This window comes from Aethalodelphis obliquidens, unplaced genomic scaffold (genome assembly GCF_003676395.1).
Source record: "Aethalodelphis obliquidens isolate GAN/ISIS:26980383/991018 unplaced genomic scaffold, ASM367639v1 scaffold9, whole genome shotgun sequence".
Classification (NCBI taxonomy): domain Eukaryota; kingdom Metazoa; phylum Chordata; class Mammalia; order Artiodactyla; family Delphinidae; genus Aethalodelphis; species Aethalodelphis obliquidens.
In genome coordinates this window covers 31272876-31292033 of record NW_020837953.1, presented here as the reverse complement: position 1 = coordinate 31292033, position 19158 = coordinate 31272876, and the positions used below count along the sequence as shown (strand labels likewise).

Genomic DNA, 19158 nt, shown 5'->3' with positions numbered 1-19158 from the left:
GAGGGTGTGGCTTGCCTTCCTGTGGCCGGACCTAACCAGGAAATGCCAGGGAGTTGTTCGACAGAGAAGCTGAGGGTGCAACTGGATTAGGCACAGTAGGAAGCAGTCCTCAGGCCAATTGCATCCCACTCAGAGTGGGCCTCCTGGGCACGAGTACTCTCAGGGGTGGAGGGCCTCGCCTTAGTACCCGTCTTCTCCTTCCGGGAGGAGCTGTCATCACTCTAGCACCCCTCTTCCACAAAATAGGGGTGCTCTCTCTGGGGCTTCTTTCTTTCTCTCGGGAAGTCAGGGACCCTGGAGGTGTCCCTCTTTTTTAGGGATCTCAGACAGAGGGCATCCCTCTAAGTTGCCTCTCACGTTTCCTCTCCTCCCTCGAGTGAGAGGGCTGTGCGGGCCCCTCCTACCCCGACGTTGGAGGCGTTTTCTCAGAAGCCCCCATCTCTTTCAGGCTCGGGGTGGCGGCCGAGTTCTAGTTCAACAATGCACCGCGCTCGGCTCAACCAGCTGCGAGAGGGCAACTCCATGGAAACCAAAACATCACAACTCCGTGGAGATATCGCGAGAAGCACGGTGGCTCCAGCTGCTGAGAGAGGAGGAGCGAGGGCGGGAACAGAGAGCGAAGTGGGAGGAGCCTAGGCACTTCAGAGTCCCTCGCGGGAGACCTTCCCTCCCAGCGGCGCCCCCTCGTGACTGCGCTTTACATAATCGAGGCCGCGCGCGTCATAAGTGGCGTACTCCAGTCCAGACCGAATCAGAGTCGTAAGAAGCTCCGTGTTCCGCCCCTTCCTCCTTGATAGACGTCAAAATGAACCAGTGAACGGGCGTCCAGCGCCGCCGCGCCAGCCCTGGTCCGCTCGCACACGAGAACCCGCCCGCCTGCCGCAGCCCGCAGCCTGCCGCCGCCAGGTTGTGCTTCAGACTGTCAGATAAAGCGGCGGGCCGGGCCGGTAGGGTTGTGAGCACGGCCCGGGCCGGACATGGCGGCGCTCTACGCCTGCACCAAGTGCCACCAGCGCTTCCCCTTCGAGGCGCTGTCTCAGGGGCAGCAGCTGTGCAAGGTGCGCGGGCTGGGGCGGCAGCCGGGAACTGGGACGCTGGAGGCGCGGCCCGGAGCTCCCGGTTCTGTGGGAACGCCCGGCGGGGTCCCCCGGGCAGGGCGTGGCAGGCCCGCCTAGCTGCGGAACCGCACCCGCTCCGCCGGGGGCTGGCGGGGCATGTGGGGGAGACCCGGGCCGTGTCCAGGCCCCAGCGGCCGGCGTGTCCGGGTGCTTAGCAACAGCGAGGGATTGTTCTCGGACCCCGTGAGGTCGGGGGAGGGGACAGCTGGTCCCCCGCTCGCCCTCGACCAGCCGCGGCGGAGATCCCTTTTGGGCTGGCTTCCTCCTGCGTCGGGGTCTGCCGGGTTTCAAGCTTAGGAACCTCCTGCCCCGCCTGGGACAGAACTCCAGAGTTGGGTGCTGTCTGGGACGATCGTGTCGAACTGGGCGCTTCACGGGCACTTTTCAGCCAGTTCCAGAGTCGGAGGTAGCCAGGCTTTATAATAAAGCCCCACAGTCAAACGCACGAAGCAAAAGGATGATATTTCAGCTTCTAGTTAGTGACCTTCTGTCGTCGCAGTAACCAGCTGCTGATCAGTTTTTACCCCTGAAGGTCCAAGTTCTCTTTTTTTCTTTTAAGTTGTTTCATCTTGCTTTGCCTATTTAAATGAATAGAGGGGCTGTGAAGCGACAGTTAAAAGTCACCAAGCCGGCTGGAGAGTGATGTTGAGATATCTCCAGATAATCCAGAGTTTGTGTGTCTGGTATGGCTAACTCATAATTGTGTGTCATCAGTGCTTTCAGTGGCCATGACTTTGTCTCTTTTGTTTACTAGGTATGAGAGAACTCAAAAAGTCAAATGTCTGAATGCCTTTTTGGCCTTAAAAAATACATATTTGATTATATGTTTGTATATGTATATATTTATTGATTTTAAGGGAGTTTTATATATGTAAGCAATAATGATTTTAATTCAGTACTTTGATTTCACAAGTGAACCTGCTCAAAAATCACACAGTGGCGGAGGCAGAACTGGACTAGAATCCAGGGCTTCTCATTCCCTAGGTCTGAGGCTTATTCATACCTTTGTTTTACAATTTATGACTAGTTCCATATAAATTCTTACTTAACTCCCACATCAATGCAGGGTGGTGGTGCCAGTTTTACAGACAAAAAAAATTAGTCCCAGAAAGTTTAAGTGACTCACTCAAGCACAGTGGCTATGCTTGGAATAGTACCCAGGTCTTCTGCCTCCTACTGAAGACTTTCCATTTCTGACTGCCTTTTAAAATTATATCCTCATTTCATTTCAGGAATGTCGGATTGCACACCCTGTTGTGAAGTGTACCTACTGTAGGACTGAGTACCAGCAGGAGAGGTACAGTTTTCGTTGACCATGAGCTTTTCCTTTGAAAATCTGTAATCGATTGCATTTCAATATACAGATTTGTAATCAGTTGCATTGTAATATATAGATTTGTAATCAATTGCATTATACACAGATTCTGCCATTTCCTGTTATAACACAATGGAAGTAAAATACACATATTTTTCCCTAGTTATTCATTAATTGCTTAAATTATTAGTTACTTATTTTTCACATCCTTGATAATTTTATATTGTGGGGTTTTTAAAATAAATAAATTTATTTATTTATTTATTTTTGGCTGCGTCGGGTCTTCGTTGCTGTGTGCGGGCTTCTCATTGTGGTGGCTTCTCTTGTTGTGGAGCACGGTCTCTGGGCACGCGGGCTTCAGTAGTTGGGGCTCGCTGGCTTCAGTAGTTGGGGCTCACTGGCTTCAGTAGTTGGGGCTCGTGGGCTCTAGAGCGCAGGCTCAGTAGTTGTGGCCCATGGGCTTAGTTGCTCCGCGGCATGTGGCATCTTCCTGGACCAGGGATCAAACCCGTGTCCCAGGGAAGCCCTGTATTATGGTTTTGACATTTTTGACACTAAGAAACCAATCCCACAACAGTAAAACATGAGCCTTGTGCTGTAGTATATTTATATGCAGAGTTTGAAGAACTTAGAAGCCAAAAGAAGATACTTTTGAAAATGTGACAATCTGATAAAGAGTTTGTTAGCCCTAGTCACATTTGAAAAAACTCACTTGCCTTTACACTTGCCTTGTGTGAATCTCATTTTGAAAAGTGTGAAAAATATTTAGGTGTGAATGAACACACATCTTTGGGGGACTTCTTAATAGCAGCAAAGTGGTTTATTGGTATAGTAAGTTAAACTTTTGGGGAACCGTGGCTGTAGGTAATATTGCCTTAAGCAGGATGGGGTCTGTTTGCCAGCTCACACATGGACCCAGAAGCCTAATTTTGGTCAGCTTCATTTCAATTCTAGGAATATTTTCCCTGATATTTCGTTATGTATATTTTCAAAGAAAAAAAAGCTAAAAAAACTAGATAGTAAACACTCATCTACCCACTACTTAGATTCTACAATTTACACTTACTACTTTTGCATCTATCCATCTCTCTATCCATCAGTGTATTAATCCATCTTATTTGTGATGCAGTTTAAAGTTGGGGACATCAGTGTACTTGACCCTAAACACTTCAGCATGCATATCATTAACTTAGAGTTCAATATTTGTTTATGGTTTTTAAATTTTTTTAGAGGTAAAATTTGCACACATTGAAATGCTCAAATCTTAAGTGCATCATTCAATGAGTTTTACAAACAGTATATATCTGTGTAACCCTAAACCCCATCAAAATATAAAACATTTCTATCACCCCAGAGATTCTAACCCCAACCCAGTCAGTCCCCACCCTCCTTGCTTTTTCCAAGCAACTACTGTTCTGATTTTCCTTTCCACCATAGATTAGTTTTACCTGTTCTAGAACTTCATGTAAATGGAGACACACAGAATATACTCTGGAAGGTTTATATTTTAGCTTTTACATTTAGGCCTATGATCCCTTTCAAATTTATTTCTGTGTGTAGGGTGAGCTTTGAAGTATAACCCTTAATTCACACCATACATAAAAATTAATTCAAGATGGATTATAGAAATAGGTTTTTTTGCATTTTTTTCTAAAATGTCAAGAGCATTTGTATATATTGATATATATGTCCCACTCCTTGAGTAATAAATCTAAAATAAACCCAAATGTTCAACATCACAGAATCACTGATGCTAATCCTCTTTCTAGAGGTCTCTTTCAATGTACTTCACTTCCTGAACTGCCTTTTTTTTTCTTTTTGGCCACCCCGTGGCTTGTTGGATCTTAGTTCCCCACTAGGGATTGAACCCAGGCCACGGCAGTGGAAGTGCTGAGACCTAACCACTAGACCCCACTGGACCACCAGCGAAGTCCCTGAACTGCCTTTTTAAAATGGCAGAAAATTGCCCTGGGAAATATTTTGTTTGAATGTCTCATTTTAATTTAATGATTTTTACTTTGAGGTTTTTCTTTTGTCTTTTAAGTTTGTAGTCACTTTGATAGGAACTGTATGGGAAAAAAATCACAAAGTAACAATATACTGGATTTTTATGTGATTTTGTTTTTAGCCCCCAAATATTGTTTAAACTGTTGTTAAACATGAAGCATTTGTTTGTACCTCCCTTTGTGAAGGGTTAGACTTTATTTGAAGATAATATTTTTTCCCCAAGGCAGTTTATCAGTTTAGGCATGTAGGTAATATTATGACTTGGATCTTCACAAGGGAAAGGGCGTGTTTATTTTTGTCAGTGCTTAGCTCTTAGAGAAATTGGAAATATTGAAAAAATATTTGGTGTTAGCATCTATTTCCCCACATCAGGGATTTTCACATACTTTTACTTATAGAGGAGAACATAGAGTAAGGTCAACATGGATAGAGTCTCTGAGCTTATATCCCAAACACAAATACTTTACTCCTCATCTCGAATTTCTCAGCTGCTCATCTGAATTGAGGAGAATTAATTTCTTTTTTGCTAGTCCATTTTGGTCTAACATAATATTCTTTTCAGGGTCCTTTGCATATCTGATAATTTTACTTAGTGGTACTTGGAGATGTCATAATCATAAATAACTCACTCTTCATTTTAACCAAAGCCTCCTTGTATTTGAGCTAATAAAATTTATAACTACAGAATAATTAAAAGAGTTACTGGCCAGATACTCACCCTTCAGTTAATCAAATGTCCAAACCATATTCCACCTTGGCACTTAGTAAGGAACAAATTCCTTGGACTTAAGGAAGAATCAGTTTTCAAATGTTGTAAGTAAAACGATTTTTTTCTTATAAAGCCTTGTATCTCTTTCTTCCTTAACAGTAAAACCAATACAATATGCAAGAAATGTGCTCAGAATGTGCAGTTGTATGGAACGGTAAGTAGGGTTTCTCTGTACCTAACAGTCAGGTCTCTTGGGACCGTACATTCTGTGAACTATTAATATAATTACAATATTTTTATTAGAAGACCTAGTTATGCGTAAAAATGTTCTCAGAAAAATTTATGTAGTGTTTTAGCTTTCAAACTTAGCTAATACTTAGTATTAAGGAGTTCTGTGTTTATAGTCACTGTGGCAGGATTGTGATTATAATTTTCCTTGAGAAGCTTCAGTAACCAGTATGTAAAGAGAAGGGGAATGATGAATCCTATGACGTGACCTCTTTGTTTGGTAACAGTTGACTATTCATTTTGATGAATGATTTTTTTTCTTTCAGTGTTAGGGTTCAGCATACTGTGTCCTTGCAGGCATTCTCCCCACATGTTTATACACTGATAATGTCAAAGAGGCCTTTTCAGAAATTTGGACGCACTTGCTCATTTCTCCAAGAGCTGGTTCTGTTGAATTGGTTAGAGAAGTCCCAGCATATATGCTAATGGGTTTTTGTTATTTGTTTATTTATTTAAAAACAATAGTCCTGTGCAGAAAAACACTTTACATGGTGTTAGGAATCGGGCTTTATTGGATCAGTGTAAAAGGAAATTTATGAAGTTGGGAATGCATTTTTACCATGACTAATGAACTGTGTATAATAGAAATCATTGCTTTAAAAAATGCACTGGAAAAAAAATGCACTGGTATTTTACAACATACTTACTTGACACTTTTTTTTTTCTCTTTAAGCCCAAACCTTGTCAGTATTGCAACATAATTGCAGCATTTATTGGCAACAAATGCCAACGCTGCACAAATTCAGAGAAGAAGTATGGACCACCATATTCTTGTGAACAGTGCAAGCAGCAGTGTGCATTTGACAGGAAAGATGATAGAAAGAAGGTAAATCTCTGTGTTTTTCTGGATATTTTTTTCTTTCAGAGAAATTCAGGTGGGCCAATTGTGTTAAAAAGACATATAACCAAGATTGATTTCTCAGTTCCTCTCCAAATTCTGTTATTGACTTTGAAGAAGATATTCAGCCTTTGTTTTCTTCATTTATCAAATGTGGACCATTATATTATAACATTTCATAGGTTAGTATTTCATGAGAATTTGAATTACAGTGTTCAACATCCCTTATAAGTGAAGTGGTGATTGGCAAAATTCTACAAAACTCTTTAAAGGAGAGATTGTGACTTAAGCAGGATATAGTCTGTTACCAGTTTTACTATCTGGCTCTTTAAATGTTTCTATCTGTTGAAGTTAAAGACCACAAGAAGATGATATAGATAAACCTCTATGTGGAATGATGGTACCTTAGTGGAATTAAAATGATTTAGATTTGGTCTGTTTAAAACCCTCAACTGGCTTCCAGTTGCACTTAGAATGAAACCCAAACTCCTTCCATAGCCTGCAAGGCCCATACCTGACTCTCAGTCTCATCTTCCATCACACTCCCCTCCTCCTCCCTTGGTCCAGCCACACTGGCCACCTTTCAGTCCTTCAGATATACCAGTCTCATTTCCACCTTTGTGCCGGCTGGATTTGCCTGATACACAGCCTTCTCCAGAGTGTCATAACTTGTTCCTTGTGTCAAGTCTCAGCTCAATTGCCAGCTTCTCACAGAGACCTTCTTTACTAACTCCCCAGATCACTCTATCATAGTACCCTGTTTATTGTCTTCATAGCATGTAACGTTATGAGAAATTATCTTGTTTGTTTACATGTTTGTCCACCCCCACTAAAGTATGAGTTCTTTGTCCATCTGTTTTCATGCTGTATTACCAGCAGCCTGGCACATAGTAGGTACTCGATAAATTTTTTTGAATGAAAGAATGTAGTACAGAAACTCTCAGTTTCCAGAGATGCTTTTCAGAGATGCTTAGGCTCTCAAAAGCTGATTCGTGGTAACCAAATTCATTAATTTACAATGGGAGGAAGTAACTTTCCAGTGACCAGAATACTCCTGCCTGCCAACCAGGGCACCTCTTCCCTGAATCAAGATACTAGAGAAGCTGAATTAGTAATCAGAAGGTAACGTATAATAATAGTTGGAGCACAAGCTTTTTAGTCCCATAGATCTGGGTTCCAGCCCACTTCTGGCTTAGCTGAATGATCCTGGGCAAATTATTTACTCCTGTTATGCATCAGTTTTGTCATCTTTACTGTGGGAATAACAGTAGCTACTTCACAAGGGCATAGGGAGATTTAATTGAGATAGGTATATAAAACAATTTTGAGCCTAGCATATACTATACTTCATTAAATGGTACCTATATTATTATTATTTGGATTACACTAGAATTCATTGTTTCTACTTTCTAGTTACAATCCTATCATAAGAGTTTGCGTATTTGTAGGCATCCTCAATCATCTATTTATAAACTTTAGGAGGACCAAGCTTAGGGATTGAGAGTGGATGATCTGGACTCAGAGTGCCTGGACTGAAATCTTTGTCTGTCACTTATTTGTTGTGTGACTTCAGGTGAGTTAATCTATCAGTGCCTCAGTTTCCTCATCCGTAAATGAGGCTGCTCAGACCTCATCGTTGTTATGAAGGTCAAGTGTAAACCCCTTCAGAAGGAATCTGGCACATGATAAGTACTCAGTGTTATCTATGATTATTTCTTTATGATAGTTTAATTCTGAGAGGGTGATTTTATATTTTTAAAGTTTGTGAAGGAGAGATCTGAAAGTGTCCTGTGGTTCAGTGTGTGATTTTCATGTTTAATGTTGGCTCTCTTTCAGTGCAGTTGCTTTGTTTTCAAACCCTTCTTCAGTGAAAGCTCTTTCGTGGAGAAGGTCTCCTATTTTTTTGTTTTGGCTGCATTGGGTCTTTGTTGCTGGGCGCAGGCTTTCTCTAGTTGCGGCGAGTGGGGGCTACTCTTTGTTGCAGTGTGTGGGCTTCTCATTGCGGTGGCTTCTCATTGCAGAGCATGGGCTCTAGGCATGCGGGCTCAGTAGTTGTGGCTTGCGAGCTCTAGAGCGCAGGCTCAGTAGCTGTGGCGTACGGGGCTTAGTTGCTCTGCAGCATGTGGGATCTTCCCGGACCAGGGATCAAACCCGTGTCTCCTGCATTGGCAGGTGGATTCTTAACCATTACGCCACCAGGGAAGTCCTCCTAAAGTCAGACCTTCAGGCCATATCCCATAACCATGAAATGCAGCAAATTGAAGTTTGGTTTCAAAATTCATTTATACATTCGTTAACAAATAATTAGATGCTTATCATGTCTCAGACACTGCTCTGGGTGTTGGAAATACACTGATGAACTAAGCAGAAGAGACCTTATTCTCTCAGAGCTTTTATTTATGTGTGTAAGAGATGGATGAGAACAAACAAGGAAATAAATGAACACAGATTTTAGGTGTAAGTGCTATAAGGAAATAGGGTATATGGTAGAGAGTGACTGGGGAGGCCAGTTTTGATTGGGCAATCAGGAGGACCTGCATGGAGATAAAATCTGAGCTGAAACAGGAAAGATGAGAAGGAAGCAGCCATGGGAAGCCCTGGAGGGCAAAGATCCTGGAAAGAGAGACCAGCTATGAAAAGACCCAGAGGCAAGAATGAGCTTGGCAGATGGGAAGAACAGAAAGAAGGCAGAGTGAACAGAGAATGAGATTATAAAGGCAGGCAGAGGCTACATTTAAGTCAACATAGGCTATGGTAAAAAGTTTAGATTTTATATTTTAAGGCAAGGAGAGACATAATCAGATTTACATTTAAGGAGCCCTCTTTGGCAGCTATGTGGAAATGGTTGATCTGGAGAAAAATAGTGAGATCATTTGGGTGGGTCTTGCAGTTGTGACAAGTAAGAATGGCTTTGCTTGGGTGGAAGCAGTGGAGTTGGAAAGAAGTGGGTAGATTCGGACGGATGACTTGCTAATAGGTTAGGAGAATAAGGTGCAAAGAAGCTTTTGCTAACAAGACAAATACTTTAGGTAAATGATGGTCTGGCTTACCCATGTTCAAGATGGGGCAGAAGATGTAATTTAGAGGCAAGACATGAAAACTAAGATTCCATGAAATATCAGCACACTCCCTCCTCAACCTGAGTAACTGCAACCAGCTCTGCTGCCCTGCCACTTGTACCAGGCCACCCCACAAACTTACTTTTGCCATCTGAGTGCTGTACAGAGGCACCCCAGCTTCAGAGGATTGTGGAAGCCCCATTCTGCTTTCCTAGCCCTGTGCCCTGCACCTTGGTACAGAGCTGCTTCTGCCCAAAGTGATCAACTTTTTCTAAATCAAACAAAGTGCCATGGTAGGCCACTACCAGGGGTTGGGGCCCTGGAAGCTACTTGCCCATCAGTCTTTTTCTGGAGACATTTTTTTTTTTTTTTTAACAGAAGATATTGGGGGTAGGAGTTTATTAATTAATTAATTGATTTTTGCTGTGTTGCGTCTTTGTTTCTGTGCGAGGGCTTTCTCTAGTTGTGGCAAGCGGGGGCCACTCTTCATCGCGGTGTGCGGGCGTCTCACTATCGTGGCCTCTCGTTGCGGAGCACAGGCTCCAGACGCGCAGGCTCAGTAGTTGTGGCTCACGGGCCTAGTTGCTCCACGGCATGTGGGATCCTCCCAGACCAGGGCTTGAACTCGTGTCCCCTGCATTAGCAGACAGATTCTCAACCACTGCGCCACCAGGGAAGCCCTCTGGAGACATTTATTTCCATCTGAGAAAAGATATCCAGCATACCATTTTATGAGCCATTTATAAGGTATTAAAGCTAAAGTATAGGGCTTCCCTGGTGGCACAGTGGTTAAGAATCCGCCTGCCAAGGCAGGGGACACAGGTTCGAGCCCTGGTCTGGGAAGATCCCACATGCTGCGGAGCAACTAAGCCCATGCACCACAACTACTGAGCCTACGCTCTAGAGCCTGCGAGCCACAACTACTGAGCCCATGTGCCACAACTACTGAAGCCTGCGCGCCTAGAGTCCGTGCTCCACAACAAGAGAAGCCACCGCAATAAGAAGCCCATGCACCGCAACAAAGAGTAGCCCTCACTCATCACAACTAAAGACAGCCCATGCACAGCAACAAAGACCCAATGCAGCCAAAGATAAATAAATAAAATAAATTTTAAAAAAAAGGAAAAGGAAAAGCTAAATTATAAATTTTATGTTTCATCTTCTGTCTTCTCTTTTCCCTGCTGTGTTTTCCTTGATGAGCACCATAGAGATATTTGTGTCTTTTGAAATTCTTATGGGAACTTTGCTCTGGTCTGTGTTAAGTTGAAGAAAAACAAAATTAAAAAATATATAAAATTAGCAGCTCATTTTTATTTTATTTATTTATTTAAAAAATTTTTTGGCCATACCACACAGCATGTGGGATCTTAGTTCCCCACCAGGAATCAAACCTGTGCCCCCTGCAGTGGAAGTGTGGAGCCCTAACCACTGGACCGCCAGGGAAATCCCCAGCTCCTATTTTATTGAGCAATTTTTATGTACCTTGCACCATGCTTTACCTACATTATGTCACTAGATCCTTGCACCAGCCCTCTGAAGTAGGTTCTATTATCCTTCATTTTATAGATGAAGAAATTGACCCCATGAGTACCCAGCTGACTTCCGTAAGGTCACACAGCTTGTAAGTGGCAGATCTGGACTTAACCAGAGGTTCTAGCTCCTAATACCCATGTTCTCAGCCACTGCACTAGCACATTCCTTCTTTATCTTTGTTTCCTCATCTTCCAGGTAGATGGGAAATTGCTATGCTGGCTGTGCACACTTTCATACAAACGGGTCCTTCAGAAGACCAAAGAGCAGAGGAAGCACCTGAGCAGTTCTTCCCGTGCCAGCCACCAGGAGAAGGAGCAGTACAGTCGACTGAGTGGTGGCAGCCATTATAACAGGTAACCCCGAGATGCATGAGATAGGACTAGAGGTGCTGGGAGGTCAGATGTAATACTCACACAATTAGCCGTGGAAGATACCATTTTGTCTAAATTTTCCTATTTTCTCTCTAGTTATTAGTCTATAGAGGGAATCTCCTTTGTCGTAGTTTGTAATTCATGTATCATCCAAGGGCCAGAGAGACTTCCATAAGGCATCAGGATTTTCTGACTTGGTTTCTGTTGTGTCTTAAAAGTTTGTGGAACTTACTCCACTTTAACATGTAACGTTTTCCCCTCCGTTAGAGTGGGTTATCTCCCTAGAAGATTGGACATTTCACAGTCTGAGGGATGCAGCTTTTTTATGCATATTGGCTAGGAGATTGATAGATATTCTAGGTTTGTCCTTGTGAGATCCAGTCAAAATGATGTCCTTTCATTATTGTCTTAAGCTTCTTTTCAGAGTATCTGTAGAATTGTTAAGAGTTCTGGCTTTGGATTGAATCCTGGGTCTGCCAAGTTTTCTGTATGGGATATTGGGCAAGTTTTTTCATCTGTGAAATGAGGGAAATAATAATATTACCTCATGGAGTTGTTGCAGAAATAAATTATATAGTATGTACATAGTGATTAGTTTTATAACCGGCATATAGGAAGCTTCAATACATTTTAGTTATTCGTTGTTATTATTACCATTGTGACTTTCTTTGTTCATTGTTAAGTACTTTCATGAGCCAGGTTCTCTGCAAGGAATGCAGAGATAAGTAAAAGACTCACGCTGCTATCCAAGAGTATGCAGTCTGGTAGGGAAGACAGACCTGTAATCAAATCATTGCAGGATAATTCGATGGGCATCACAGTGGAAACATGTCAAAATACAGGCATAAGAGGCAGTGGTAATTAACTGCCTCGGGAGGTTAGGGAACGAAAGATCAGAGAAATGCTGGTGTTGGAGCTAGATCTTAGGATGGTCAGAATCATCAGATAAGGAATGGGCAGAGACATTCTAGGCTGAGGGAATAGCATTTGCAAAGACATGGAGGGCATGAGACCACACGGAACTTGGAAACAGCAAGTCCTTTTATTTTGCTGGAGCTTATGATTGGGAGCTGGAAAATGGGAGGAAAAGGAATCCAGCAGACCTGGTAAGGAGGATGAACTTGATCTTAGTGATCTTAACGGGAAGCCACTGAAAGGATCTATGCAGGGGAGGGGCCAAATCTGCATTTAAAAAAAAATTAACCCAGACTACTGGGGAGAATGCATTGGAGGAAAAAGAGGCTGGGGCCTAGTTAAGAAGCTTCTTTGGTAAGAGTCCAGATAAGAGATGTTAATAGAGAACCTCAACTTGAGGCAGTGACACTGAAGAGGCAGATTCAGGAAGATACTTTAGAAGGAGATTTTTGAGTAAATTAGATAATGTGATGAACAGATAGATGGGCAGGAGCTGGGTGAGTAAAGGACAATTCTCAAATTTCTTACTTGGGTGAATGGGTAGATCCTTATCTGAGAGAGAGTATAGGAAGGGGGAAAAAAAGTTCAGTTTTGGAAAGTTGAGTTTAAAGCATCAAGAAGAATTATTTAGCTCTTTTCCGTAGCACCTTGGAGGTGAACAGCTGCTTCAGGATGAAGCTGAACATCTTTCCCAGCCACTGTCTGCCAGAAACTCACTGAAGTGAACTATGAACGCAAACTTTGTACCATCTGTGAGAAGTTTATGGCCATGGAAATTGCTGCTGATGCTCCAGGTGAAGAATGGACGGGTTATGTGGTCCAAATCAGTGGTGAGAGTGACAAACAAGGGACCATGAAGCCGGGTGGCACGACCCACAGCCGCGTCTGCTTGCTACTGAGTAAACAGCATTCCTGTCACAGGCCAAGGAGGACTGGAGAAAGAAAGTGCAGATCTGTACAGGGTTGCATTGTGGATGCCAATCTGAGTGTCCTGAATTTGGTCATTTTGAAAAAAGGTGAGAAGGATATTTCTAGATTTGCTGATACAACTGTGCTGCATTGCCTGGGGCCCAAGAGCTAGAATCCGCAAACTTTTTAAGCTCTCTAAAGAGGATGATGGGGCTTCCCTGGTGGCTCAGTGGTTAAGAATCTGCCTGCTAATGCAGGGGACACGGGTTCGAGCCCTGCTCCGGGAAGATCCCACATGCCGTGGAGCAACTAAGCCCGTGCGCCACAACTACTGAGCCTGCGCTCCAGAGCCCATGAGCCACAACTACTGAAGCCCGCGCACCTAGAGCCCGCGCTCTGCAACAAGAGAAGCCACCACAATGAGGAGCCCAAGCACCGCAACGAAGGGTAGCCCCTGCTCACCCCAACTAGAGAAAAGCCCGCGCGCAGCAACAAAGACCCAAGGCAGCCCAAAATAAAAATAAATAAATTTATTAAAAAATAAATTAAAAAAAATAAAGAAGATGATGTCTACCATTATGTTGTGAGAAGGCCCTTAAACAAAGAAGGTAAGAAACGTAGGACTAAAGCACCCAAAATTCAGCGTCTTGTTGCTCCACATGTTCTGCAACACAAACGTCGGCATATTGCTCTGAAGAAACAGCATGCTAAGAAAAATAAGGAAGAGACTGCAGAATATGCTACACTTTTGGTCAAGAGAATGGAGGCCAAAGAAAAATGCAAGGAACAGATTGTCAAGAGACAGAAGCTGTCCTTGGTCAAAAAGAAGATGTTCTAAGAGTAACAAATAAATAGATATGACATCCAAAAAAAAAAAAGAATTATTTAGTGGAAATTTAGCCTAAACTCACAAGAGAGGTTTGAACATGAGCCATTGGTAGCACATAAGAGTCAGTGGTAGCAGAGATTAGTTTAAAATGTGGATTTCTGTGGCCCTACCTCAGAGTTTAATTCAGTAGAATCTAGGATAGAGTCCAGGAATCTGCTTTGTTTTATAAACATCTCAGATGATTCTGATGCAGGTGATCTGGGGAACATCATTTCTAACCACTATGATAGATAGTTGTTAAAACCATGCTCTTGAATGACACGACTCAGGTTGGAGGCTGAGAACAGATTCTAGAAGCACTCAAGAAGGATGGAGTGAATATTTGAAAACCAAATATCTGATCAGGGTTAATATCCAAAATATATAAAGGACTCAACAGTATGGTGTTTCCTGAAAAAATTAAAAATAAAACTATCATATGATCCAGCAGTCACTCCTGGGTATATATCTGAAGGAACTGAAATCAGTATCTCATATTCATTATAACTTTATTCATAATACCTAAGATATGGAAGCAACCTAAATGTCCTTCGAGGGATGAATGGCTAAAGAAAATGTGTATATATATACAATGGAATATCCAGCCATAAAAAAAGAAGGAAATCCTGCTATTTGCTACAATAGATAAACCTGGAAGGCATATGCTAAGTGAAGTGAGCCAGAGAGAGAAAGACAAACACCATGTGGTATGACTTTTATGTGGAATCTTAAAAAAAATAAAGCTGATTTCATAGAAAGAATAGAATGATGGTTGCCAGGGGCAGGGGGAGAGGGAAATGGGGAGGTGTAGGTCAAAGGGTACAAACTTTATAAGAAGAAGTAGTTCTGAGGATCTAATGTGTAGCTTAGTGACGATAGTTAATAATACCATATTGTATGCTTGAAAGTTGCTGAGAGTAGATCCTAAGCATTCTCACCATTAAAAAAAATAAAAGAGGGAATTCCCTGGGAGTCCAGTGATTAGGACTCTGTGCTTCCACTGCAGAGGGCATGGGTTCAGTCCCTTGTCGGGGAACTAATATCCTGCAAGCCACATGGTGCAGCCAAAAAATAAAGTAAAAGAATTAAGTATTCGAGGTGATGGGTGTATTAATTATCTTGATCTTGGTAATCATTCTATAATGTACATGTATATCAAATTGTCACCTTGTACACTTTAAATATGTACAATTATATTTGTCAGTTATTCCTCAATAAAGTCGGGGGGGAAATGGATGGCATGGTCAGTGGTATCAAATATTGAAAAGAGGCCAAGTAAGAAAAGGTCTGAAACATCCTTTGGGCTTGGCGATTGGACATCCATCAAAGTAAAAGGGTTGCAGACTAGTTTTAGGGGGTCAACTTATTGGGGCTAAAACTGATCTTTAGTGTTGTTGTGGGACTCAGACACCAGAAGATTCACAGAAATAGAGGGAGGAAGAACTGGACTTGGAGTTCAAATATGTCAGCCTGGTGTCTAGTCCCAGCTTCACTGCTAACTAGCTGTATATCCCTGGGTAGGTCAGTTAACCTTGATGAGCCTCAGTTTATGCAAAATAGAAACAATCCCTTGTATATACCTCACGGTATTATAAGATACATGTGAGACAATGAATGTGAAAGTACTTTTTAAATTGTAAGATAGATTATACTTCTGAGGTTTTATTGACTCTATTCTCATAGTTATTAATAAAGCAGATAATATTTAATCAAGGCCAAGAATTTGGGGGAGGACTATAGAAACGAGCTACCCATGCATCCAGGACCTATGAAATCAAGACTTTGGTGGATTTTGATGATCAAGAATAATTAGCTCTTAGATCTTAGATCAGGCCACCTGGACATTTGTGCTTGTTGTCTGTTTCATGCGGACAGCGTGCCCCACCTGACCTCAGAATTGAAAGCTTTACCCCCTTTAAGTAACAACACAGCTTCATGTGTGTTCCTTGTGTTATGCTGTATTTTTTTAAGTAAAATAAATGAAAGAGAAAAAAAAGAATAATTAGCTCTTGCATAGAATGGGTACAGTATTACATTGGTCCCATTTGACAAGACTTCCATTGTGATGTTTTATTAATCTTTGATTTCTAAAGTGTGTGTATCTCTCTCTCTCTCTCCTTTTTTTTTGCCACTAAAAGTCAGAAAACACTTTCTACATCTTCAATTCAAAATGAAATCCCAAAGAAAAAATCCAAGTTTGAGTCGATCACAACCAATGGAGATAGGTAAGCCAATTCAAGTGTGTGTGCATGTTTCTGTTTGAAATGCATACACAGTTCCTGAAACAGGAATACATTTTAGGGTGTGTCATGGAGCTAGTCTGTGGTTGTCAATGAACTTCTCAGGTTCGCTACACTAGCCACTTGATATCTTATAAATAAACAGTACTGATATTTGTTTATAAATCTAATCTTGTCTAGAACATATAACTGGATTTCATAGCAATTGAATTCTGCAGTCCACAAATAACTTCCTCACACGAATTCAAAGAAGTCAATAGCTAGATGCTTTTTATTGTGATCTGTGCCTGTAGCCTCCTCCAGGCAGGGCAGGAGTTGGTCTCCAGAGGCAAAGCAGAGACAAGTTGGGATTTTTTTTTTTTTGGCTGCACTGCACAGCTTGTGGGATCTTAGTTCCCCGACCAGGGATTGAATCTGGGCTACGGCAGTGAAAGCGCTGAGTCTTAACCACTGGACCGCCAGGGAATTCCCGACAAGTTGGAATTAAGGCAGTATTGCTCAGTCTGTGAGGGATAATCCATGCTTCCTTAGCATTAACAGAGATAGCCCAATGCAGATGCTGGCTCAGGAGAGAAGGAGATGTGTTTAAATATTTTTGTTTCATTTTAAGCCTTTCTAAATGCATTTTTATTCCTCACTTTCCCCTCTCCTTCTCAGTGATGCTTCGCTTACGAGCTACTTTCTCCTCATATCCAGGGTGCCCCATCCATGTTGGTGCAGTGGGCGGCTTCTCAGCAGAGTCTTGGGGCCACCTGTTTTCCTGTTCCTCCAGGCCTGGGCATCCTGAAGTGAGACCACCTGACACACTGTTCCCTAAAATCCTTGGAATCATCTCCATTCTGAAAACTTCCATTCTTGGTTCTCCCTCCCAGGCAGTGGTGGGTATGGGAGCAGACCAGCATATAGGCTTACCAGCGCTGAATTTTATTTATTTAGCTGGTTACACAGCGTCTATGAAGTTGGCTTTTTCATTAACTTGATTTGAGACTCTGCAAGCTGTCTTCTTAATGCTAGTATTAGTGACTTTAAACTTCTTGAATTGATCCTTCTAGAAATGCTTAATTTAGATATTTCTGATTACATAGGGGAAGGAACCATAAAGACCATCTTTCTGGTCAGCTTTATTGTTTATTCTCTGAGCAGCTAGTTTGACCATTCTGAAGAAAATAGATGTGGCGCTGATTGTCCCATCACCTCTGCCAGGATTCATGATCCTGTAAAAACTACTTTTTAAAAGAGTGAACCATTCTGAATGCCCTGCTTTATAAAGGCCTAAGCCAAGACCCACAGCCTTTAGATTCATCATTTCTGTTTTGTGCTATTTGTGACGCAGGCTATGTTTGAATGACCCAGAAAAGCTCATTTAGTTTAACTTTTAGTTTAACCAACAGTCCTTAAAGTTTGCTTTCTATTAGCTCATTTTGTTCTTGAGATACTGCCACTATTCTTTCTGACTCTTGTTATGGATACACCAAGCCAAAGACTTAAACTTTCTGCTCAGTGTTTTATTGCATCCGGTTACCAGCAATGATTGTTTTCCTCAAGTAGGATGCCGATCCTTAACTTAGGTCTGTAGTCTTTCATAATGTCCTCTGGGAAAGATCTTTAAAAATAATTTTTCCTTTAAATGTACATGGTAATTAAAAAAATAACTTATCCTAATAACTTGAAAATTTGGAAAAAATTTTTCTGCTGCCAAAAAAATTATTTTCATATACAAGTTCCATTTGAATGTTCCTGTATTAGCAATCTTAACAATCAATTCCACTTGTTTACATTTCTGTCTTTTAAAAGTTCATATACAAGGTAAATTACATTTTTCCTTTTCTTTTTACTTTTTGTGTTTTTTTTCCCTTGCTTTTCCTTCACTTAGAAAACATTCTGACAAGACTTTTTTTTAACAGTCCTTTTTTTAATGTCATGCAAACCAAAAATTTTTTCCTGAGTATCCATTTTGAATTCAGTTCTGTAGTAAATGTTACCAGTTTTGTTTCCTAACTATCTATTGTGACTGCCTCCCAGTTTTTAATTAATCACAATCCACTTTGCTTGTCCCACTCTTAAAATATCCATATACTTTTTATTTTATTACAGTATAGTTGCTTTACAATGTTGTATTAGTTTCTGCTGTACAGCAGAGTGAATCAGCCACACGTAATATACATATACTTCTAAATTTATGCTTTTATTCTTTCATTTTTATCCGTTCATGTCTTCTGCAGGTTGCTCTCTAACAGTTTTCCATTGACCTTTCTATACTACCATATTCTCCTCTCTTTTTTTTTATGGCCGTGCTGCACGGCATTTGGGATCTTAGTTCCCCAACCAGGGATCAAACCCACGCCCCCTGCAGTGGAAGTGTGGAGTCGTAACCACTGGACCATCAGGGAAGTCCTCTTTTTTATTTTTTAAATATCGAGGAATATTTGATTATTTTTTCTCATCTTTTTCTTTTTTTTTTTTTTTGCGGTACGCGGGCCTCTCACTGTTGTGGCCTCTCCCGTTGCGGAGCACAGGCTCCGGACGTGCAGGCTCAGCGGCCATGGCTCACGGGCCTAGCCGCTCCGTGGCATGTGGGATCTTCCTGCACTGGGGCAGGAACCCGTGTTCCCTGCATCGGACTCTCAACCACTGCGCCACCAGGGAAGCCCTCTTCTTTTTCTTTATTCATTAGCCTTCCATATCATAGAGAACCCATTATTTTAGGGTTTTTTTTTTAAAAAATAAAACCATTTTTCTCATGGTTTTATACTTATAAAATGCCTTAGTCTTTTTATTTTTTAGTATCCTATAAAATTCACAGCCTCCATCTCAATATTTTATAGTTTGTCAAAATTGTAACAAAAACTCTTCAATTTGAAGAAAATCGGAGTTCATTTCTAGCTTTCCTTCCCTGAGAAATGCACTTTTTGATCATATTTGTTTATTGTTCTATGGGCAGTAAAAGCAGTGGGTGACCTCCAGGCACACCTTGTGGTTTATTGTTTC

The 19158-nt window shown here is 41.7% G+C and overlaps 1 protein-coding gene across 2 annotated transcripts in view; it reads left to right on the top strand.

Annotated features, from left to right (window-relative positions):
- The first annotated feature begins 865 nt into the window (after positions 1 to 865).
- Positions 866 to 19158, top strand: part of FAM76A (family with sequence similarity 76 member A) — a 28134-nt gene continuing 9841 nt past the window's right edge. The window contains exons 1-6 of one of the 2 annotated variants that reach the window (XM_027109506.1): positions 871 to 1058; positions 2351 to 2415; positions 5309 to 5363; positions 6111 to 6263; positions 11063 to 11220; positions 16069 to 16155. In XM_027109506.1, coding sequence (XP_026965307.1) covers positions 978 to 1058; positions 2351 to 2415; positions 5309 to 5363; positions 6111 to 6263; positions 11063 to 11220; positions 16069 to 16155 — 599 coding nt within the window. In that variant the 5' untranslated portion in view covers positions 871 to 977. Of the gene's footprint in view, positions 1059 to 2350; positions 2416 to 5308; positions 5364 to 6110; positions 6264 to 11062; positions 11221 to 16068; positions 16156 to 19158 lie in introns of both variants that reach the window. The other variant, XM_027109507.1, reaches the window with a different exon arrangement.